This window comes from Grampus griseus (assembly GCF_964374135.1).
Source record: "Grampus griseus genome assembly, chromosome: 6".
Classification (NCBI taxonomy): domain Eukaryota; kingdom Metazoa; phylum Chordata; class Mammalia; order Artiodactyla; family Delphinidae; genus Grampus; species Grampus griseus.
The window spans coordinates 31,774,960-31,799,494 of record NC_139000.1 but is presented as its reverse complement, the minus strand read 5'-3'; the positions used below and the strand labels follow the sequence as shown (position 1 = coordinate 31,799,494).

The 24,535-nt window shown below is 37.1% G+C and overlaps 1 protein-coding gene across 6 annotated transcripts in view; it reads left to right on the top strand.

Annotated features, from left to right (window-relative positions):
• The window catches only part of STX17 (syntaxin 17), an 85,307-nt gene that overhangs the window by 44,439 nt on the left and 16,333 nt on the right, over positions 1-24,535 (top strand). For all 6 annotated transcript variants that reach the window (XM_082657125.1, XM_082657124.1, XM_082657120.1 and 3 more), the window contains 3 exons: positions 8,771-8,996; positions 16,298-16,413; positions 16,492-16,542. In XM_082657125.1, coding sequence (XP_082513251.1) covers positions 8,771-8,996; positions 16,298-16,413; positions 16,492-16,542 — 393 coding nt within the window. The remainder of the gene's footprint in view (positions 1-8,770; positions 8,997-16,297; positions 16,414-16,491; positions 16,543-24,535) is intronic.

Below are 24,535 nucleotides of genomic sequence, written 5' to 3'. Positions count from 1 at the left end.
TTTATCTATTTTGTTTATCTTCTCAAAGAACCAGCTTTTAGTTTTATTGATCTTTGCTATTGTTTCCTTCATTTCTTTTTCATTTATTTCTGATCTGATTTTTATGATTTCTTTCCTTCTGCTAGCTTTGGGGTTTTTTTGTTCTTCTTTCTCTAATTGCTTTAGGTGCAAGGTTAGGTTGTTTATTCGAGATGTTTCCTGCTTCTTAAGGTGGGCTTGTATTGCTATAAACTTCCCGCTTAGAACTGCTTTTGCTGCATCCCATAGATTTTGGGTCGTTGTGTCTCCATTGTCATTTGTTTCTAGGTATTTTTTTATTTCCTCTTTGATTTCTTCAATGATCACTTTATTATTAAGTAGTGTATTGTTTAGCCTCCATGTGTTTGTATTTTTTCAGATCTTTTCCTGTAATTGATATCTAGTCTCATGGTGTTGTGGTCAGAAAAGATATTTGATACAATTTCAATTTTCTTAAATTTACCAAGGCTTGATTTGTGACCCAAGATATGATCTATCCTGGAGAATGTTCCATGAGCACTTGAGAAAAATGTGTATTCTGTTGTTTTTGGATGGAGTGTCCTATAAATATCAATTAAGTCCATCTTGTTTAATGTATCATTTAAAGCTTGTGTTTACTTATTTATTTTCATTTTGGATGATCTGTCCATTGGTGAAAGTGGAGTGTTTAAGTCCCCTACTATGAATGTGTTACTGTCAATTTCCCCTTTTATGGCTGTTAGTATTTGCCTTATGTATTGAGGTGCTCCTATGTTGGGTGCATAAATATTTACAATTGTTATATCGTCTTCTTGCATCGATCCCTTGATCATTATGTAGTGTCCTTCTTTGTCTCTTTTAATAGTTCTTATTTTAAAGTCTATTTTGTCTGATATGAGAATTGCTACTCCAGCTTTCTTTTGGTTTCCATTTGCATGGAATATATTTTTCCATCCCCTTACTTTCAGTCTGTATGTGTCTCTAGGTCTGAAGTGGGTCTCTTGTAGACAGCATATATATGGGTCTTGTTTTTGTATCCATTCAGCCAATCTGTGTCTTTTGGTGGGAGCATTTAGTCCATTTACATTTAAGGTAATTATCGATATGTATGTTCCTATTCCCATTTTCTAAATTCTTTTGGGTTCGTTATTATAGGTCTTTTCCTTCTCTTGTGTGTCTTGTCTAGAGAAGTTCCTTTAGCATTTGTTGTAAAGCTGGTTTGGTGGTGCTGAACTCTCTCAGCTTTTGCTTGTCTATAAAGTTTTAACTTCTCCATCAAATTTGAGATCCTTGCTGGGTAGAGTAATCTTGGTTGCAGGTTTTTCTCCTTCATCAGTTTAAATATGTCCTGCCAGTCCCTTCTGGCTTGCAGAGTTTCTGCTGAAAGATCAGCTGTTAACCTTATGGGGATTCCCTTGTGAGTTATTTGTTGTTTTTCCCTTGCTGCTTTTAATATGTTTTCTTTGTATTTAGTTTTTGACAGTTTGATTAATATGTGTCTTGGTGTATTTCTCCTTGGATTTTCCTGTATGGGACTCTCTGTGCTCTCTGGACTTGATTAACTATTTCCTTTCCCATATTAGGGAAGTTTTCAACTATAATCTCTTCAAATATTTTCTCAGTCGCTTTCTTTTTCTCTTCTTCTTCTGGAACCCCTGTAAGTCAAACGTTGGTGTGTTTAATGTTGTCCCAGAGGTCTCTGAGACTGTCCTCAGTTCTTTTTATTCTTTTTTCCTTATTCTGCTTTGCAGTAGTTATTTCCACTATTTTATCTTCCAGGTCACTTATCTGTTCTTCTGCCTCAGTTATTCTGCTATTGATCCCATCTAGAGTATTTTTAATTTCATTTATTGTGTTGTTCATCGTTGTTTGTTTCATCTTTAGGTCTTCTAGGTCCTTGTTAAATATTTCTTGCATTTTGTCTATTCTATTTCCAAGATTCTGGATCATCTTTACTATCATTATTCTGAATTCTTTTTCAGGTGGACTGCCTATTTCCTCTTCATTTGTTAGGTCTTGTGGGTTTTTATCTTGCTCCTTCATCTCCTGTGTGTTTTTCTGTCTTCTCATTTTGCTTATCTTACTGTGTTTGGGGTCTCCTTTTTGCAGGCTGCAGGTTCGTAGTTCCTGGTGTTTTTGGTGTCTGTCCCCAGTGGCTAAAGTTGATTCATTGGGTTGTGTAGGCTTCCTGGTGGAGGGGGACTAGTGCCTGTGTTCTGGTGGATGAGGCTGGATCTTGTCTTTCTGGTGGGCAGATCCACGTCTGGTGGTGTGTTTTGGGGTGTCTGTGGACTTATTATGATTTTGGGCAGCCTCTCTGCTAATGGGTGGGGTTGTGTTCCTGTCTTGCTAGTTGTTTGCCATAGGATGTCCAGCACTGTAGTTTGCTGGTCGTTGAGTGAAGCTGGGTGCTGGTGTTGAGATGGAGTTCTCTGGGAGATTTTCGCCGTTTGATATTATGTGGAGCTGGGAGGTCTCTTGTGGACCAGTGTCCTGAAGTTGGCTCTCCCACCTCAGAGGCACAGCACTGACTCCTGGCTGCAGCACCAAGAGCCTTTCATTCACATGGCTCAGAATAAAAGGGAGATAAAGTAGAAAGAAAGAATTAGTAGAAGAAAGAAAGAAAGAAAAAGAAAAGGGAGGGAGGAAGGAAGGAAGGAAGGAGGGAAGGATAAAAAGAAGATAAAGTGAAAGAAATTAAGTAACATAAAATATAATAAAAATTTTAAAATAAAATAATTTTTAAGAGAAGAAAAAGGAAAAAAACGTTAAAAAAAAAAAACAAAAACGGACGGGTAGAACCCTAGGATAAATGGTGGAAGCAAAGCTATACACACAAAATCTCACATAGAAGCATACACATACACACAAAAAGAGGAAAAGGGGAAAAAATCATAAATCCTGCTCTTGAGGTCCACCTCCTCAATTTGGGATGATTCGTTGTCTAAAGGAGGGAAGGAGGGAAAGAAAGAAAGAAAGAAAAGTAAAATAAAATAGAAGTTATTAAAATAAAAAATAATTATTAAGAAAATAATTTAAAAAAACAAACAAAAAAAACGGACAGATAGAACCCTATTATAAATGGTGGAAGCAAAGCTATACAGACAAAATCTCACACAGAAGCATACACATACACACTCACAAAAAGAGGAAATGGGGAAAAAAATCATAAATCTTCCTTTCAGAGTCCACCTCCTTAATTTGGGATGATTCGTTGACTATTCATGTATTCCACAGATGCAGGGTACATCAAGTTGATTGTGGAGCTTTAATCCGCTGCTTCTGAGGCTGCTGGGAGAGATTTCCCTTTCTCTTCTTTGTTCTCACAGCTCCCAGCGGCTCAGCTTTGGATTTGACCCTGCCTGTGCGTGTAGGTTGGCCGGAGGGCGTCTGTTCTTCGCTCAGACAGGGCAGGGTTAAAGGAGCTGCTGATTCGGGGGCTCTGGCTCACTCAGGCCGGCGGGGAGGGAGGGGCACGGAGTGCGGGGCGAGCCTGCGGTGGCAGTCAGGTGTGACATTGCACCAGCCTGAGGCCCGCCGTGCGTTCTTCTGGGGGAGTTGTCCCTGGATCCCAGGACCCTGGCAGTGGCGGGCTGCACAGGCTCCCCGGAAGCGGGTTGTGGATAGTGACCTGTGCTCGCACACAGGCTTCTTGGTGGCGGCAGCAGCAGCCTTAGCATCCCATGCCCATCATTGGGATTCGCGCTTTTAGCCGCGGCTTGTGCCCGTCTCTGGAGCTCCTTGAAGCAGCACTCTTAATCCCCTCTCCTCGCGCACTAGGAGACAAAAGAAGAAAAAGTCTCTTGCCTCTTTGGCAGGTGCAGACCTTTCTCCGGACTCCCTCCCGGCTAGCCGCGGCGCACCAACCCCCTGCAGGCTGTGCTCACGCCGCCAACCCCAGTCCTCTCCCGTCGCTCCGACCGAAGTTGAGCCTCAGCTCCCAGCCCCGCCCACCCCGGCGGGTGAGCAGACAAGCCTCTCGGGCTGGTGAGTGCTGGTCGGCACCGATCCTCTGTGCGGGAAACTGTCCGCTTTGCCCTCCGTACCCCGGTTGCTGTGCTCTCCTTCGCAGCTCCGAAGCTTTCCCCCTCCGCCAGCCACAGCCTCCGCCCGCAAAGGGGCTTCCTAGTGTGTGGAAACCTTTCCTCCTTCGCAGCTCCCTCCCACTGGTGCAGGTCCCTTCCCTTTCCTTTTGTCTCTGTTTATTCCTTTTTCTTTTGCCCTACCCAGGTACGTGGGGGGGAGGTTCTTGCCTTTTGGGAGGTCTGAGGTCTTCTGGCAGCATTCAGTAGGTGTTCTGTAGGAGTTGTTCCACGTGTAGATGTATTTTTGGTGTATCTGTGGAGAGGAAGGTGATCTCCGCGTCCTACTCTTCCGCCATCTTCCCCAGTAATCTTCGCATGTATCTTTTCAAATTAATGTTTTTCGATTTTTTTGGTTATATATCCAGGAATGGAATTGCTGGGTCATATGGTAATTCTATTTTTATTTTTTTAAGAAACCTCCATACTGTTTTTCACAGTGACTACCAAATTACATTACCACCAACAGTGTACAAAGATTGTGTACTGTATTTTTAAATGATATTCATTCTTTTCTACAATCTACATTTTGCCTTTTATGGTTTCCGGTTATCTCCTGAATTTTCAAGCTTGATACTTATATCTTGGAACAAAATAACCATAGTTTTATAAGTTACATTTGCTAATTCCCCTATTAGATGTCCCTTTGGATGTTTCAATTGTCTGTTGTTTCTGCTGTTTCTTCATTATGTTGTGTATGTCCTCATGTGCTTGATTGTCTTTGATTGGTGGACATTATATTTGAAAAATTATTTATGGAAGTTATTGATAGCTAGATGTGACATTATTTTCCTCCAGAGAGGATGTTCATTTGCTTCTTCTAAGTGTCTGGGGTACTAACTTCCAAGATTATCTTTATACTATTTCAGAGATAAAGATTTATGTTAGCTACACAAAAGACAGGAAGCCAAACTGCAGTTCCTGCAAGGGCTGATTTATTTCAGGATCACCTGTGCTCCTAGGGTGCAGTTCTTTTAAGATTCCAACCCAAGGTACCATAGTGCTTATCCGTAGCAGGTCCTGGCATTGGATATTTTACCCTGAGATTTGTGAGGCTGTCAAGGACTCTGGTAATCAGATACACTCAAGCAAATGTGACCTAAATTCAGGACTCACGTCTCTGGATTTCTATCTTTGCCCAATTCTTGGCCTACAAATTTCTCGCTATCTTGTTTGCTTTTTTTTTTTTAACAATAGTGTTTATTTATTTTTACTTGTTGACAGTTTGCTTTATTTATTTATTTATGGCTGTATTGGGTCTTCGTTTCCGTGCGAGGGCTTTCTCTAGTTGTGGCGAGCGGGGGCCACTCACTATCGCGGCCTCTCTTGTTGCAGAGCACAGGCTCCAGACGCGCAGGCTCAGTAATTGTGGCTCACGGGCCCAGTTGCTCCGCGGCATGTGGGATCTTCCCAGACCAGGGCTCGAACCCGTGTCCCCTGCATTGGCAGGCAGACTCTCAACCACTGCGCTACCAGGGAAGCCATTGTTTGCTTTTTTGATGCTTTTGAATTTATTTTTCTTTTGGTTTGTTTTGTGATTTATGTTGCTTTCATCTTTTTAAGTAGTCATTGATGGGAGGGTTATTTTAATTATCCAGCCTGCTATAGCCAGAAGCAGAAACACCTACTTTATATTCTTCACATATTAACTTTAGAGAGACTCTGTAGCTATATAGTAGCTGTCCAATATAGTAGCCCTTAGCCACATATAATTGTTGAGCACTTAAAATGTGGCTAGTTTGAATTGAGATGTGCTGTGAATGTAATATATATGCCAAATTTCTAAGACTGACTACAAATAAAATCATGTAAAATATTTCATTAATAATTTTTATATTGATTACATGTTGAAATGATAATGTTTCGGATGCATTGGGTTAAATAAAATATATTAAAACTAATTCATCTCTTCCTTTTTACTTTTTTAATGTGACTGTTAGAAAATTTAAAATTACATAGTGTATGGCTTGCATTTATGGTTTGTATTGTATTTCTTTTGGATAGTATAGCTATATAGTAAAGTTGTTGAGCGCACATGCTCTATAGCCTGAATTTGATTCCTGGCTTTACTTTTTACTAGAAGTGTAATCCTGGGATATTTTCTTAATTTGCTTTTAATTTTCTCTTCTGTAGAATGAGAATAACAGTAATATCTATTTCAAAAATAAATTGTGAAGGTAAAACAAGATAAAGAAGGTAAAGCACTTAGCATAATGGACAACTTATAGTAGTGTTGATACAAATTTAGCCATTATTTGTGTTTTTGTTATTATAGTATCAGATTTTATAGTTAAATGGGTATTTCCTTTCTCTCCCTTAACATTTTTCCCTTCACCCATAGTAATAAAGGGTTCTTAAAGCTAGACACCGTAATTTGACTGGGGATGTAACATATGTACAGATTCTATAAGAGGGGAAGAATATGTCAGAGGCAAATGCTCATTAGCTGCAGAAACTTCTTAATGCTTCTCCAAAGTAACATCGCCTAAAATACCTCTATGAACTATGTAGCAAGTACATAACCAAGTTATAACTGTAGTCCAGAAAGGAATCACACAGCCAAGAGGTGTGTAGGAGACAATATTTTTCCAGGACTTGAGAACTGGACTCTAGTCCTAATTCTGCCACTGTGTTCAGCTGGACTCTAGTTTCCATATTGTAAAATTGTGAAGTTGAATTGAATGATCACATAAGCCCCTTAGGGTTCCATGAATTTTACATCTAAAATGCTTATGTATCACATATTTTTAATCCACAGTCCAATTATCTTTAGGTTTTCCAGCTCACATGGGGATGATAAGAGTGGACATAAAGTTAAATGAAGCATAGAGTCATGATAGGATAGAGGTACAACTTTTTGATTCACCCACAATATCTTACAAGATGTTCTAGGTGGTAGCTAAACTATTTTTTTTTCAGAGTTAGCTTTAATTTTAGTAGAATACAATAGATACTTTAGATTGTATTAAGGTACCGTATAGCTAGGAATTATGGTTATAGTTTAATAGAAAGGTTGCTGGACTTGTAAGAATACCTGGGTTTTAACCTGAGTTTTGCTGCTAGATAATTAAGTAAATCCTGAACAAATTTTGTTTTGATTTCTCTATGTGTAATAATGTGGAATGTAATAATATGGACTACATCACCTCACTCAAAGTAGGCACTTGAAAAATTTAAGAAATCAGTACTTCTTGTTCTGTCTCCTGTACAGGATTTGCATTACTGTCTGTGAAAGTACATTAGGGGAAAAGAATTTAAAATATTATATGACTAGAGATCTATAATTTTAAATAAGCATCATATATAGATCATTCTTACAAGTTCTGTTTAATTGTAAAAGAAGAATTGGTTTTCATGTTTTTCAAAGTCTAGACCACTGAAAAAGATGAAAAGCTCCTCAGTTTATTTTATGAAGCTAGCACAAACTTAAACCTGTTAGAATAAGTTTAAACCTAGTGAAGATAGTATAGACACACACACTGTTCATGTGTGCATCCATGTACACACACACACACACACACATTCACATACTCATACAGATGTACTAAAATTCCAAATAAAATATTAGCAAATTGAATCCCACAGTATATTAAAAAATTGTATATATTGACCAAGGAGGGTCTATCTTAGAAATATTAAAATGGCCCTATACCATGAAATTTGCCCATAATTTATTATATCAACATTAGAGAAAAATGTATAAATTATGGCAATAGGTGATTTTTAACAGCAGAGAAGATCATTTCATAAAAATCTAGCAACTTCAGAGAGCAATTCAAAGTAAAACAACAGTGAGATAACATGTAGTACTGGCAGTATATGGGGAAATGGGAACTCAGACTTTAGTGGTAGTGTGAGTTGTTAAGCCTTTTGAGGAAGAACTGATAATAGCTACTGAAATAAAGATACATATTATCCTTTGAGTGAGTACTCTAACTTTGGGGAATCATTCCTACAAAATGTAGTATAATAGTATATGCTAGAACACTAATATATACTGTTACCATATATTAGGGTTTATAGTCTAGTACATTTGTTTCATAGTTTGTAATAACTAAAAACTGGAAACAACATGAATGACTTTAATCACTGGAGGAGTGATCGAATAAATTATATTACATCAGTACTATGGAATATGGTACAGTCATTGACCAGGAGGGATATCCATTATGATATTGTTAAGTTGGGGTGTGGAAGTTTGTCAATTGTAGATTATTGTGCATAATGTAATTTGTTTTTTATAAAAAGAAAAGCTGTATATGCTAATGTTTGTATGAGCAATAAGTATGTGAAAGGACTGAGTTAAGAGAAGTGGTAGGATTGGTGAAGTGGGGAAGACTAACACAACATTGTTAATCAGCTATACTCCAATATAAAATAAAAAGTCATTAACTTTTTCTTGATGTGTTTCTGCAGTGTTTCATTTGTTATGAAGAGCATTTGTTACCTTTGTAATAATCACATTTAATGAAGGAAAAAATGCTAAATAAATTCAGAGTATGAGGATGTGAGTTCTAAAGAAGCTGGATTTGGCCAGAGACGTGAAAAAACAGAAAAGTATTAATACATACTGTCTGTTGTAAAGAATACTTCTGATTTCCATTGAAAGCCATTATCACAAATTACCTCTGAAAATAAAGGTATTTTATATTAAGAGATGGTGGCTTTAAAGATTTTTTTTTCTTTTACAGCAACTCCGCTCCAATATCCGAGAAATGGAGAAGCTTTGTTTGAAAGTCCAAAAGGATGACCTTGGACTTCTGAAGAGAATGATAGATCCTGTTAAAGAAGAAGCATCAGCAGCAACAGCAGAATTTCTTCAACTCCATCTGGAATCTGTAGAAGAGTTTAATAAACAATTTAATGATGAAGAAACTTTATTACAGCCTTCTTTGACCAGATCCATGACTGTTGGTGGTAATGTACTAAGTCTTATTCTTGATCATAGTATAGTAATGCAGTTAATTAAGTTTACCTCCTTGTATTGATATTGCAGATTATATATAAATCTCCAGGGATCACCTTCTAGTCCAGTATGCTGAATTCTTGGACCCTGAGTGTGCTTGGAATTGCATATCCTACAAGTTTTACAGGGTAAAAAAATTGAGGCTATGCTGTATAGTGAGGAACTTAAAGGCTTCAAGTACCTATTTGTGCATATATTAAAAATAAATTTTAAAATATTTCCTAAGGAGAATGTCATCCTTGTCTGCAGAGTACTCCTCCCTCATCTCCAGGTGCGGGGGTGGCCTAGGCAGGCATGCTTCTTTCTTAGGCATTCTGGTTTTCAGAGGGCATGTTAGATCTGTCTCCCAGAAAAGTCTGCATTGGGGGTCATGCCATTAACTTTTATGAAGTGATACTCTAAGAAAGAGGCCAATGAAACTGGTCATGATAACTCTTCTAAGGATGTAATTGATAATTGTTGATTGCATTATATAATGTCTGTGTAAGGAACCCTGAAAAAAATTCTTTGTTTAATAGGTAGTAGTACTTCAAAGCGATTAATCCTTTTTTTTTTTTTTTTTTTGCGGTACACGGGCCTCTCACAGTTGTGGCCTCTCCCGTTGCAGAGCACAGGCTCCGGACGCGCAGGCTCAGCGGCCATGGCTCATGGGCCCAGCCGCTCCGCGGCATGTGGAATCTTCCTGGACCGGGGCATGAACCCGTGTCCCCTGCATCGGCAGGTGGACTCCCAACCACTGTGCCACCAGGGAAGCCCCAATTAATCTTTTTTATTCTTCTGGGTATTGAATGGCATCACTAATAAGATATCTCTACTTGTTTACTGGAATACTTAAATCTAAATTTTTTAATTTGCAAAAGCCCAAATTTTGAACTTTCCTGGCTTTGTTTTATAATTGCTGTCCTTGTATTTCCATTTTTGTTTTAGAGTTTCTCTTTTTAATTTATGCCATCTTATTACAGTTTATATATGTTATAAGCCACCTTAAAACTTTATGGAAAGGGTGTGGTATAAATAAATTACAAATTAGAATACAATCTGAGAGATGTTACAGCTGACCTGTTTTCCTCTTTTTATTTACCTAGGAGTTAGGAGGTTCCTGTATCACTCCCTGTCTCCAAAACCAGATTATTTTTAACACTGTATTTTCAGTGCTAATGATCCAGTTTTACAGGGAAATTTTTTTTTAAAATAGAAGAAACATTTAGGCCATCATCCAGAGTTTCTGGGTAATCTTGCTTTTATTGCCTCCTTAGTACCTAAGCACATAATACATAGTACTTGGCACATAGTGGATTATTAATAAATGTTTTAGAAATCTGAATGAATAAACATCTTTTTAGAGACAATTTTATAATTTCAGATGTGCTCTAATCACTTCACTCTGTCGATAACCGCTACCTAGCAACACTGCCTAAAGTGTTGTTCTGGGGAGAAGGAAATGTTAGCACTCAACCTTGGTCGAAGAGTGTTTGGGAAGAATGCTTTTTGATAGTTTGTAGTTACTGTTTACATCATCTTGTTCATATGTAATTATCACCTCCATAATGATGCAGCTGAATGTTGTTCTTACCATGTAGTGCAAACCTATACTTTATGTTTGTGTATAGAGAAACTGGGCCTTATAAGTTCCCTGAGATTAAGGAGTCATCTACCAGACATTGTGACAGTTGTGATGACAGTAATAAAACTGATAATGTTGGATTTTCTTGTAAGAGTCACTGGCATCAGTCTCTTTTGCTATTTAGGTTTTTTTTTGTTGTTGTTTTGTTTTTTCGGTTTTTTTTGCGGTAAGCGGGCCTCTCACTGTTGTGGCCTCTCCCGTTGTGGAGCACAGGCTCTGGACGCACAGGCTCAGCGGCCATGGCTCACGGGTCTAGCCGCTCCGCGGCATGTGGGATCTTCCCAGACCGGGGCACGAGTCCGCGTCCCCTGCATCTGCAGTCGGACTCTCAACCACTGCGCCACCAGGGAAGCCCTGCTATTTAGTTTTGAATCGCTATCACCAGCAATTCCTTAGCAAACAAAACTTTTGAGTTCTATTTAAGTATTCTAGCTTTAATTTGCATTTTAGTATTGCATTGTTTGTGTTCCTACCAGTAGGATTGTTTGGGCTCAACAAGTTTGGGTTTATATGTCATCAGAGGAATTGGGTCATTATTAGAAAAAGGTAGTTTACCCAGTTTGCTGGCAATTAACTTTCTCTGTAGGGAGCTGACTGGTGTTAAAAAAAAAATGTTGGCAAAATTTGAGGAAGCATGTGTACGGAGGAAGTGAAGAAGATTGGGGCAGAGCCAGAGGATAAGGGAGAAGAAATAGGTGAAATTTGTTTTCCAACTCTGTTGGTTCTCAAACTTCTCAATTCATGGAATACCAAATTAGCTAAAGAACTAATCACTTGCCACTGAGAGAAACTACAAAATTAACTCTCTGCATCTAGTGCTGATTTAATTGAAACAGTCATTCTATTTATAAAATCAGATACCTAAATTATACCTAAAACAGTGTGTATAGTTTCAAATTCTGAACTGTCTGCTGGTCAGATTGTGCTTTGACTTTGAATCCATTGCCAACATTAGCAGTTAAAATTAACTGTCTCACCCAATGCCTGAGTATTTCACCAAATGTGAAGTTTCTACTAGGTTGTGTTAAATCCATAAATATTATTAACAACTAATTGAGAGGGTGGGAAAGAAGAATAACGAAAAGAGAGCAACTAATACATAAGACTTTAATAGTGGGGTAAGAACTGGGTTTGCTCCATGTGTGGTCTTCTTCTCGCTGTAGACTCTTTTCTGTCATTCTACATGTTTTTATACTGTGCTCTCTGTTTTTTTCTTATTTTTGCTTTAGGTACTCATAATAGTAATGACAGCCTATACAGAAAATATATGTTTGATTTGCACAGAAATTAATGCCTTAAAATACTTTTTCCTTTAAAAATTCAATCTGATTATAAATAAATTGGTTGGAAACATCAAGATTCAGGAGCAATGTTGCCACATTTCCATGACTGAGATCAAAATACAAAAATAGTTTTTCATTTACAGATAGAAATAACAAGTAGAATAGAATGTTTTATGTTCTCTGGAGAATGAAAGAAGCTTATTAAGTTTAGGGGGAAGCTGTGATGATTTTGCTGTTTCTTTTGTCCAGATTCTGAGAGTTCCTAAAGCAAATCTTCTCTGCCGATCTTGCCTGATCTGAGAAACTCCCTTCTTTCTCTCCTGTGTGTCTAGTTCATTTTTAGCATATTGCCTCCCACCAAGAGAAGTGATGAGCCTACACATTTGTTTTGTATTTAGAAAGGTGTATCAAGGCATACAGAGCAAACCAGTGCTTCTCTCTATCTTTCTTTCTTACTCCCCATCCAGCACACACACTTCATCAGTGCAATAGAAACAGAATCTTATTACATTTTAAACAAATATTCACAAAAGGAAAGAATCCAACCTTAAAACTGCTGGGAACTTCAGACCAGCATATTGAATTTAATGAAATATTAGATATTATCACAGTACATATAGACACTTGTATTGAACAGTTTTGTAAATCACGTAGATGCTTTTGTATATTATTCAGAAGGTGTGTTTTGTATTGGTTTTAATATTCTTAAAAATTCTCCTCTGCAGCTTAGTTAAGCCATGACTTAGAAGTCATCTTATTTCAATGGGTAGGTTTATGTAGATGATCAGTAAAATAATGTCACTATGTTAAAGCTGTTAGAACATGAAAGAATTCAGGAAATGCTTTTGAATTAACTTAGATTTATAATGGAACTTTTTCTAATGTAGTAAAATTTAGTAGAAATTCCTTAAATATGTCTTGTAATTCTTACTAGAGTCATTGCCCTTCGTGATGTATGGAGAAAGGTGGGGGGGGGCAGAGAGAGAATATGTTTAGACACAGAGAGAAAGGAGGAGTCTTATGTCCATGTTATTAAGCTTATTTTTCACATGAATTAAAAATATCTTAATGTTTATTTGAGTTTATAGTCAATAATATTTTATAAATAGAATTTGAAAAACACTGGTGAGTGATACGTATAGTCCACGTGCCCTTTACATTTGCAGTTGTTTGCAAGTGGATGGAACTGAGATTGTTATGTCCTGTAAAACAATAGCAATTTTGACTTCTGTGGACAGGATAAGAACTCTTTAGCCATCTTTCCTGCAGCTATAATCTATCTCTGTGTTTTGCCTCATCATGTCTGTAGCAACTTGTAAAAGTTCAAAGTCAATGGATGATCACTGAGATATAGTGATTTTTAATACAAGCTGGAATAAATGAATTACGGAAGTTGTAGAAATTAAAAGATTCCTTTCTCTATTGTTAGTCACGCCTCGAATTGATTAGTGATGTTCCGAGTTGTAAGTTTACAGCAGGATTTTCCATGGAAGAGAACAGATTTCTTTGTTCTAAGACTCCATTTGAACTAAGATGCATACGCAGTTTGGTTTCAAGTGAAACATAAATGGCTTAAACATTTTTTATTTTTTCACTGAGGGAAATCTTTTGTGTTTGCTTCAAATGTCAAACATTTCCCATCCCTTCATTTTTTAGGTCAAGAATTTATGTAATCACGATAATAATAATTATTTTGTTATACATCCTGGCATATTTCATTGGAATCTTCTCTAACAGAACGAAGATTATGCCTTAAAAAAAAATCTTTTGAGTGTTGTTATGTTTATAAAGTTCTGCTTTACATTTGATCTGTTAATGATAACAGTTATCATTATTCATCATCCTATTAAAGAAGTTGGGAGCTCTTATTACAAAAGCAATATTAAGTAGAAGAAAGATCTTAGAGTAATTAATTACTTTGAGAAGTATTTTTATGTGATAACTTAAGACAGGGTAAATAACTCTTTTAAGCATTTGTAAAAATCAGAGCTTTTAAAATGTTGGATATTTGCTATATGTTGTAATGTAAAACATATTTTGTATTTGAAGTTTTTGCTCTTCCTTTAAGGTAGGGAAATGTACTCATTTCAGTGAAGATTCAAAATTAAAAGAACACTGTCAATTCTAATAAGCCTACAAATTAACTTTTAATCAACTGACTGTGCCCTTCCTAAACAATTCAGATGGGTTTTTTTCCTCAAGAGGTAAAACATTCTCAAATTTTGAAAGTAAAATAGTAATGCAGTTTTATAAAATACCACTTTTATATTGTATGTCTTTTACTTTGTGCTTTGGCAAGACCAGACTGCTGATTTTATATTAAGCTATATTGGTTGTTGTTTTTTTTTTGAGGACCTTTTTCATGCTGGTCTCTCCACCTAGAATTTATATTCCTATCTTCTTAGGCTAGTAGGAAAGATCACCTTTTTTAGTTTGGTGCACACCACACCAAACTAGGTCAGATGCCACCCCCAGCTTGAAACTCCCATAAATACTATATGTATCTATATTTAGCTAGATATCAGTGCACTCTCTTATTGTTTTAGGATTGTCTCTTTGTATGTCTTCTCTGCTAGAATATAAGTTCCTTGAGAGCAGATACTTTGTATTCACTTTTTTTTATCCCTGGTACTCAACACAATACATAATGGGTGCTCAGAACATATTAAAGTGGTAGGTGTTTTGAGCTTGCAGTAAGGAAGACAAAGGGAAGTAGACCTTCACATCTCTTCTTTCCATTTCCACCGCCACTATCCTAGAGCACACCATCATCATTTTGCACCAGACACATTGAAAAGCCTCCCAACTGGTTTTTCACTCTTTAAGTTTTCACCTTTCAACTCCATCCTTAATCTGTTGTTCACACTACAGCTGTGGTTACCTTTCTAAATCTGAAATCTGATTATGGCACCCTCAGCTTCCCGTCTCCCACTCCTTTTAAAAGTTCCAGATTGATCTTAAGAGAAAGACAAAACTCTTTAATATAGTTTACAGTGCCATAAATGATGTCATCTTAGATTTCCAGCCTCAGCCTTTGCTTTCTCTTGTCATAGTCTATGCTTCAGTTATACTGACTCCTTTCAGTTCCCAAACTTATGCAAATATTATTCTCCCTGGCCTGAATACTTTCTCCTTCCCCCTCTACCCTTGCCCCAGTTCAGCTATATAATTTCTGTTCATCCTCAGGCTTCAGCTTCAGAACCTTCTCAGACCACTCTTCCTCCACAAGTCTAGGTTAAATACCTTTCTTTGGTGCTCACATAGCATTCCATGCTTACCCATATCATAGTTCTTATCAGACTATAGTGAGCTTGCCTGTTAACATGTCTATATCACACATTATATAGTAAGTTCCATTAACAATAGTGGCAGTAGCAGTGACAGTAATAGTAACTATTAACCACTTGTTCTTAATAGATAAGCCAGCCACAGTGCAAAATAAATACCACCTCATTTTACAAATGAGGAAAATCAGTCAAAGAGGTGAAATACCTTCCCAAGTCAAAGAGCTAGTAAATAGCCAAACTAGGATTCTAACCCAGATCGTTCTGACTAGGCCCATACCCCTAACCACTATGACTTGGAACTGTTTTGTGATTTACCTTAGCACACTGATTGGCATATAGTAGGCATTTTATAAATATCAGTTTAATGAATGGATTGGTAAAACCAATAGAAGGAAATAAGAAAGACTTGAAAGTGGAGTTTGGAGTATAAATTAATTCATCTTTATAACAGTGTTTAATGAGGAAAGCCTTAATGGGTTGATGACTTTTTAAAATCCAGAAATGACATAGAAGCAGTGGAGGCATGGGCCAGAAAAATTACTCTGAGGAGAAGGGTGGCGATATGTACAAAAAGATACATATGGTAAGAGATGTTAGTTTGATGACAAATTTATTGTTACCAAAAATGACTGATTTTCATTGCTAAAAATACATCACTTCCCTACTTTTAAAATCTTGTGAATCTGATGTTTATTACTAAAATAGCCAAAGAAATGTTAATGATTTAGCAATGAAGAGTGTTAAACATATCTACTGGGTATCTCTTCATAGAACATTGGCCAAATAGAATAGTTCTACTTTGTGCTACTTCCACATCTAGCCCTAGTTATTCAGATTGGGTAAGTTGTATCTGTAGCAATTTTTTTAGATGACTTTGTAGAATAATTAAAGAAAAAATATTTGTTAAGTAACTTGCCCATAGATATATAATCAATTTACTTTTAGCCTGAATTCTGTTAGTAAGCATTTCACATGGTAGTTGTTTTATGGAATTGATTCATTCTACCGTCTTTCTAACAAAGCAGATAAACTCTAAACATGAGGCTATGTTCATCCAGGAACATTTCACACTGCTGAAGATGAAGCTGATCCTCAGAGTATGACTCAGATATATGTGTTGCCTGAAATTCCTCGAGATCAAAATGCTGCAGAATCATGGGAAACCTTAGAAGCGGTATGTTAAAAATGATTTTCCTTTTGGTAGCTGTGAGGCATGAAAGTAAGTAACTTCCTCTTTCTCTTTCTTTTTAAGGACTTAATTGAACTTAGCCAACTGGTCACTGATTTCTCTCTCCTAGTGAATGTAAGTATATAACTGTTTTTGGCTCAGAGATGTTAGATTAATAGGATAAGAGACTTTTATCAATCACTAGGCTTCTGAGCAGAATTTTAATAGAATTTACAATTTTTTAAAAATTAAGGATCTTTATTCTTTTTTTTTAAATTCATTAATTTTTTATTTTTGGCTGCGTTGGGTCTTCGTTGCTGCGCGCGGGCTTTCTCTAGTTGCAGCGACCGGGGGCTACTCTTCATTGCGGTGCGCAGGCTTCTCATTGCAGTGGCTTCTCTTGTTGCAGACCATGGGCTCTAGGCACGCGGGCTTCAGCAGTTGTGGCACGTGGGCTCAGTAGTTGTGGTGCATGGGCTTAGTTGCTCTGCAGCATGTGGGATCTTCCCAGACCAGGGCTCGAACCCATGTCCCCCGCATTGGCAGATTCTTAACCACTGTGCCACCAGGGAAGTCCCGAATTTACAATTTTTAAGACTGGTATTGAGCCATGGACAGAAGTCTAACTGTCCTCAAATCCCAGTTCAATTTAAAAAAAAAATTATTAAGCACTTTTTACACAAAAGGTACTTGGTATTGGGGTTCTGACAAGGTTGGATATAGAAATAAATGAAGCCTGCTGTCTGCCTTTAAGGATTTACAGTGGGTGGCCATAAGCTTGGACTCACCCAAAACTGAAATTTCAAGCATTATTGTTAAATGCAAAAATAAGGTGTGAAAAGAAGTATTATTGGCTCCAAGGAGAATTGTTTAATTCCAAGGGAGGGAGCCAGGGATTGTGACATAGAAGCATTAAGGATAGTGTCACAAGATAGGTAGCATTTGCTTGAGCCTTGGAAAATGAGTAAAATTTCCACAGGAGGGAATGAGGGGGTGCATTTGAAGACATCTAAACAAAAACATGGAGTAAAGAAGGGTATAGCCTTTCAGGAATGACAAGAACTACAGTGTAACCAAAGCATAAGATACCATGGGCAAACTAAGCAAGGAGATTGAGATGCCATTGAAGGCCATACCAAAGAATTTGAACTTTACTTTGTAGGTATCAAGGAGCCAGTAGATTTTTGAGCAGATTAGAGTGATGTGATAGCCTGTGCTTCAGAAAGGTCACTGTTAGCAGTGTGAATAATAGCCCTAGGGAGGAGGAGATTATAGGTGGAAGGACCTTAGGAATCAATTGCAGGAGTTTAACTGAGAGCATGGCAATACAAGTATAAAGATAAAAGACAGCTGAGAGGTATTTCTGGGGTAGACTTAGTAGGAATTGGAGGAAGATGGAAGAGTCAAAGAAAATAAACATTAAGGCTTTATTCTGCGTAACCGGGTAGCCAGTGATACTATTAACATAGACTAGGGAACATAAAGTAGATTTGGTGGGAAAGATAGAACAGATTTTGTCATTATTTTTATAAGTTATTCTTATTTTTCCTTCCCAGGAATTGTGGGAAGGGGTGTGTGTGTGTGTGTGTGTGTGTGTGTGTGTGTGTGTGTGTGTGTGTGTGTGTGTGTGTGTGTGTGTATACGTATGTATATACAGGTGCAAGTCTGTTTCTGCGTATGCTTCTGTCTGGGTTTAGTTCATTGTTCTTGATCAAACCATGATTTAGGGGTTGTACATCTTTGAGTTATGGTTTCCCTGACATCTGGCTTTAAATTAGAAGAAGTTCCTAGATCACACAATCTCAGAATTGTCCTTTTGGAAAGGACTTAGGAGGCCTACTAATCTAATCCTTCTACTCTTGCACCAACTTCTCAAATAGATGATCTTTTGCCTATTTTTGAACAATAACAGTGCAGGGATACAACCATTCCATTTGGAGTCTCTAACTCTTAGAAGTTTTTTCTTATGTAAAGTAAACTCTACCCTTAATAACTTTCCTCTAGTACTTTTGCCCTCTGGAGCCATATCCTGAAAAAGTTTGGTCTTTTTACCATACAAAAGTTTTTCACCACAGCCAACATAATACTCAGCGGTGAAAAGCTGAAAGCCTTCCCACTAAAATCTGGAATAAGACAAGGATGCCCAGACAAGACAAAAATAAAACATATCCAAATTGGAAGAGAAGAGGTAAAATTGTCAGTGTATGCAGATGACATGATACTATGTCGATGGGCATTTAGGTTGCTTCCATGTCTTGGCTATTGTAAATAGTGCTGCTATGAACATTGGGGTGAATGTGTCTTTTCACATTACAGTTTTCTTCAGATATATGCAGAGGTGTGGGATTGCTGGATCATATGGCAACTGTTTTCAGTTTTTTGAGGAACTTCCATGCTGTTTTCTAGAGTGGCTGTACCAATTTACATTCCCACCAGCAGTATAGGAGGGTTCCCTTTTCTACACCCTCTACAGTATTTGATATTTGTAGACCTTTTAATGATGATCATTCTGACCGGTGGTAGGTGGTACCCCTTTGTAGTTTTGATTTGCATTTCTCTAATAGCGATATTGAGCATCTTTTCTTGTGCCTATTGACCATCTGCATGTCTTCTTTGGAGAAATGTGTTTAGGTCATCTGCCCATTTTTGGATTGGATTGTTTGTTTTTTTGTTATTGAGTTGTATGAGCTGTTTTATATTTTGGAAATTAATCCCTTGTTGCATTGTTTGCAAATACTTTCTCCCAATCCATAGGTTGTATTTTCATTTTTATTTATGGTTTCCTTTGCTGTGCAAAAGCTTATAAGTTTGATTAGGTCTTGTTTGTTTATTTTTGCTTTTATTTCAATTGCCTTAGGATACTGACCTAGAAAGAAAACTTTGCCACAGTTTATGTCAGAGAATATTTTGTCTGTGTTCTCTTATAGGAGTTTTCAGGGGTCAGTCTTGCATTTAAGTCTTTAAGCCATTTTGAGTTTATTTTTGTGTATGGTGAGAGGATGTGTTCTAACTTCATTGATTTACATGCAGCTGCCCAACTTTCCCAGCACCACTTGCTGAAGAAACTGTCTTTTTCCCATTGTATATTCTTGCCTCCTTTGTCGAAGATTTGACTGTAGGTGTGTGGGTTTATTTCGGGGCTCTCTTTTCTGTTGCATTGATCCATATGTCTTTTTTTTTTGTGCCAGTACCACACTGTTTTGATTACTGTAGCTTTGTAGTATTGTCTGAAGTCTGGGAAGGTTATGCCTCCTGCTTTGTTCTTTTTCTTCAGGATTGCTTTGGCAATTCTGGGTCTTTTATGATTCCATGTAAATTTCAGGATTATTCGTTGTAGGTCTGTGAAAAATGTCATGGGTAATCTGATAAGGATAATATTAAATCTGTAGATTGCCTTGGGTATATGGCCATTTTAACAATATGAATTTCTCCAATTGAAGAACATGGGATATCTTTACATTTCTTTGCATCATCTTCAGTTTCCTTTATCAGTGTTTTATAGTTCTCAGCTTTCAATTATTTCACCTCCTTGGTCAGGTTTATTCCTAAGTTTTTTTTGTTGTTGCTGATGTGATTTTAAAAGGGATTGTTTTTTTACTTTCTCTTTCTGATATTTCATTGTTAGTGTAAAGAAATGCAACAGATTTCTGTATGCTAATCTTGTATCCTGCTACCTTGGTGAATTCATTTATCATTTCTAGTAGTTTTTTTATGGAGTCATTAGGGTTTTCTCTATACTACTCAGCCATAAAAAAGAATGAAATAATGCCATTTGCAGCAACATGAATGAACCTAGAGATTATCATACTAAGTGAAGTAAGTCAGAAAGAGAAAGATACCATATGATATCACTTATATGTGGAATCTAAAATATGACACAAATGAACTTATTTACGAAACAGAAACAGACTCACAGACATAGAGAACAGACTTGTGGTTGCCAAGGCGGAAGTGGGGCTAGGGAGGGATGGATTGGGAATTCGGAATTAGCAGATGCAAATTATTATATATAGAAGGGATAAACAACAAGGTCCTATTGAATATAGTTCCCTGTATAGCACAGGGAACTATGTTCAATATCCTGTAATAAACCATAATGGAGAGGGAAAAAAAACAAAAAGTTTTTCACTTTTTTGAGATCAACATTATCCTTCCTAACCCTACCACACCTCAGCATATTTTCTTCTCTTAAGAACTCTTGATTCTCTAATGTGTTCTTTCTAGAATATGATTTCTCAGCTTTTCAGTACTAGCGACTTACTCTGCTTGTTTTCTAGTTTGTGGATTTTTTTCTTGGAATGTAATGCCTAAAATTGAGTACAGTAAATTGTTAAAAGCATTTTCCTTTTTTAAATGCTTCTAAATCAGAAGCAGCAAAATGTTTGAAATTTCTGAATTAGGTATCTGTATAGTGTGTTAATATATTTGCATATAAAAGGGAATAATACAATATAAATCCCAAAATATTTGTTGTTTTTACAATCAAGATTTATTCAATAATTGTAACTCATAATCTGATCTAATACAGTTTGTAAAATCTGTACATAGTTTGTAAAATCTGTGTGGTTACACAAATATTTACATTTGCCAAAAGTCATCGATATGTACATGATAACATGGATAAGTTACAGTGTATGTAAATTATACCTCAAAGTTGATATAAAAAACAAACTAAACATGTACAAAGTTCTTCTCATTCAAAAGGAATACATTTCTCTTCCAATGGAATAGGCACATGAAAGGGGAATTAAGGGTTTGTGGCCATTTAACAAGTTGTATTTCTGATTACATTATGTAAGCAGCTCCTAGCCCCTAATCTGAGGAAGATTTGTGCAGGAAAACTTTGGGTATAGCCATGGCTGTAAACAAATGTCCTATTTATAATAGTCTGTGTAAGGACATGAGACAGAATGCTATTAGGCAAAAGCTCAAGGGAGAACCCCTGATTACTGTTCCCAGGGTGAGTGAGTTCTCATGACCACATTGTCAAGCACTCAACAGAAACTCCATTTAGACACCATATGATTTGGGAACATAACAAGAGTGACCACATCCTCTCATTATCATCACATGGTCATGATAGTATCTAGGCTAATTAACCATGTATTTATGGAGTGCTTTCTATGTGCATAACACTGTGCCAAACTCAATGAAGAATAGAGAATAGTATAAAAAAAGAACCTATAGTTTAGTCAAGAGAGTTACACAACATTGTGAATGTACTTAATGCCACTGAATTGTACACTTAAAAATTGTTAATTTTATATATATTTTTACCACAATAAAAAAGTACTTGCAAAGCCATTGAGAGATCCACATGTTGTCCAATACATGTTAATAAATTAATATCTACTAGGCACCCTGCTTTTTTCTTCAACCTTATTGCTCAAGTGTCCTCTTCTATTCCTGTAACTGTGGAACCAACCCTATTTCTAGTCAAGGGGAATTAGAAGAACTCTGGGCCATTCGCTCAACAGCACATCACCACTGCTACTAGTCCAGTTTTGTCTCTACCTTTTGTCTTATTCCTTATGGCTCTTATAATCAAGTTTTAGTCCCAATGCATAAAACTGGGTTGTAATAGATTAGATCAGATTCCTCCATTTATTACCAATGCGACCTTGAGGATGTTAACAACACTAGCTTTGTAAGTTGGTGGGAAGACTCCATGAGATATTTTCTACTATTTCCCACTCCCTTCCCTACCACACTGACCCACTGCATTCCTTCTTTTGTCCCTCCCTTATTAGATTCCCTCTTTGCTTGGTATTCTGCTTTGCCACCACTAATACCTTTAGACATTTTAGTGCTATGGTTCCTATAGTCCCTTTCCTATTACTAAAATCTCCTAATGTCAACACCATACTTACCTACTCTGTTTATTGCCTACTGTAGGACAGTATACTCTGCCTGTATCTCATAGTGTTTGTTTCTGGGCTTTTCTTTGTATATGATTGCATGTTAATTAAGGCATATAGATTATGTATCTTTGGAGTTCAGAACCAAGATAGCTCACTTGGTTGGGATCTAAGACTAAAGCTGGCCTTGAAAGCTGGCTGGAATTTAGAGAGTGAAGAATAAAGGAGCATACCTGGAATTTTGGCATTAGCTTCTTAAACCTGTAGCTTTCCAAGCACACTGATTAAACTGTACAACTACCAGCAAGGGAAAAACAATTCTTCATTAGTTTTGACTTCAAATGCCTAAATTGCATTCTACTTGACAAATATTAATAAATCACATTTTTTCAGACTCTTAGGTGCTCCTATAACTGCTTATTAAGATTCTGTTATTTTTTTCAGGCAGACAAGGAAACCTAATTCAGTGTTTCTTAAAATCCATAGACATATTCTTAGAGTATTTCGAGAATTGTTTTCCTTTAAAAAGGGAAAAGTCTATACATTACTCTAGTTTGAGAAAGCTACAGAGTCTCTCATAAATGGTTTTAACTCATTGTTAAAGGGATGTTGAGAGCATATATGAGGTGCCAAATGTTAAAAAGGAAGTTTAATGGTTGTCAGATTTGGGAGGCCTAGGAGATGAAAGCAAACATAAGCAAATCAGAAGCAAAAAGGGACGGCTGGTAGATAGTGGTGTGTAGGCTTCTGAGCTGCCACTGTTGTTAGGACCTTGGTGTGCTGTACCAGGATAAAGTTATGTATGTATGGTTTGGCCCAGCATAAAGAGCCAAGGTCATAGTGGACAAGTGGTGACCAGATTCAGCTCTGAATGGAGTCTAGTTTGGCATTCTATGGACAGTGATAGACAACTCTGACACCAATTTGCTGCCTAGCTATAATTGTCTAACTATATCACTGAGTCCTCCTTACTCAAGGAATAGAATTTGAAAATATGGGCAAAATTTGAGACTCAAATCAAGCAAAATAGGGGAAGAAGAAAGTATAAAAAGAAAGAGGGCCAACTGTTTGTTGATCCCAGGAGAGGGGCTGGTCTGTGCTTTGCTTTACCTCCATGCCATTATTTAAGCAAGCTTCCTGATATCAGTAAATATGTCTTTACAGGTGTGGACTACTGTCCAGGGTGAGATAGGCTTTATCAAGTACTGGTGATTGCGGTGATGGGGAATATTACAGTTCAAATAATCAGTGATCTCAGGCTTCATTTTGTTTTGTGGTCCTTTCTCCAATTATTCCAAAGGATTTTAGTGAAAAAAAATTTTTTTTTAATTAGAGTATAATTGCTTTACAATGTTGTGTTAGTTTCTGCTGTACAATGAAGTGAATCAGCTATATGTATACCTATATTCCCTTCCTCTTGGACCTCCCTCCAACCCACCCTCACCCCCCCACCATCCCACACGTCTAGGTCGTCACAGAGCACCAAGCTGAGCTTCCTGTGCATTATAGCATGTTCCCATTAGCTATCTATTTTATGCATAGTAGTGTATATATGTCAATCCTAATCTCCCAATTCGTCCCACCGTCTCCTTCCCCACCTGTGTCCATGTGTCCATTCTCTGTGTCTGCATCTCTATTCCTGCCTTGCATATAGGTTCATCTGTATACCATTTTTCTAGCTTTCACATATATGCGTTAATATACGATATTTGTTTTTTTGGCTTACTTCACTCTGTATGACAGACTCTAGGTCCATTCACATCTCTACAAATGACCCAATTTCGTTCCTTTTTATGGCTGAGTAATATTCCATTGTATATGTGTACCATATCTTCTTTATCCATTCATCTGTCATTGGACATTTAGGTTGTTTCCATGTTCTGGCGATTGTAAATAGTGCTACAATGAACACTGGGGCACATGTGTCCTTTTGAATTATGGTTCTCTTAGGTTATATGCCCAGTAGTGGGATTGCTGGGTCATATGGTAGTTCTATTTTTAGTTTTTTAAGGAACCTCCATACTGTTCTCCATAGTGGCTGTATCAATTTACATTCCCACCAACAGTGCAAAAGGGTTTCCTTTTCTCCACACCCTCTCCAGCATTTATTGTTTGTAGATCTTTTGATGATGGCCATTCTGACTGCTGTGAGGTGATACTTCATTGTAGTTTTGATTTGAATTTCTCTAATAATTAGTGATGTTGAGCATCTGTATATCTTCTTTGGTGAAAAGTCCGTTTAGGTCTTCTGCCCATTTTTTAATTGGGTT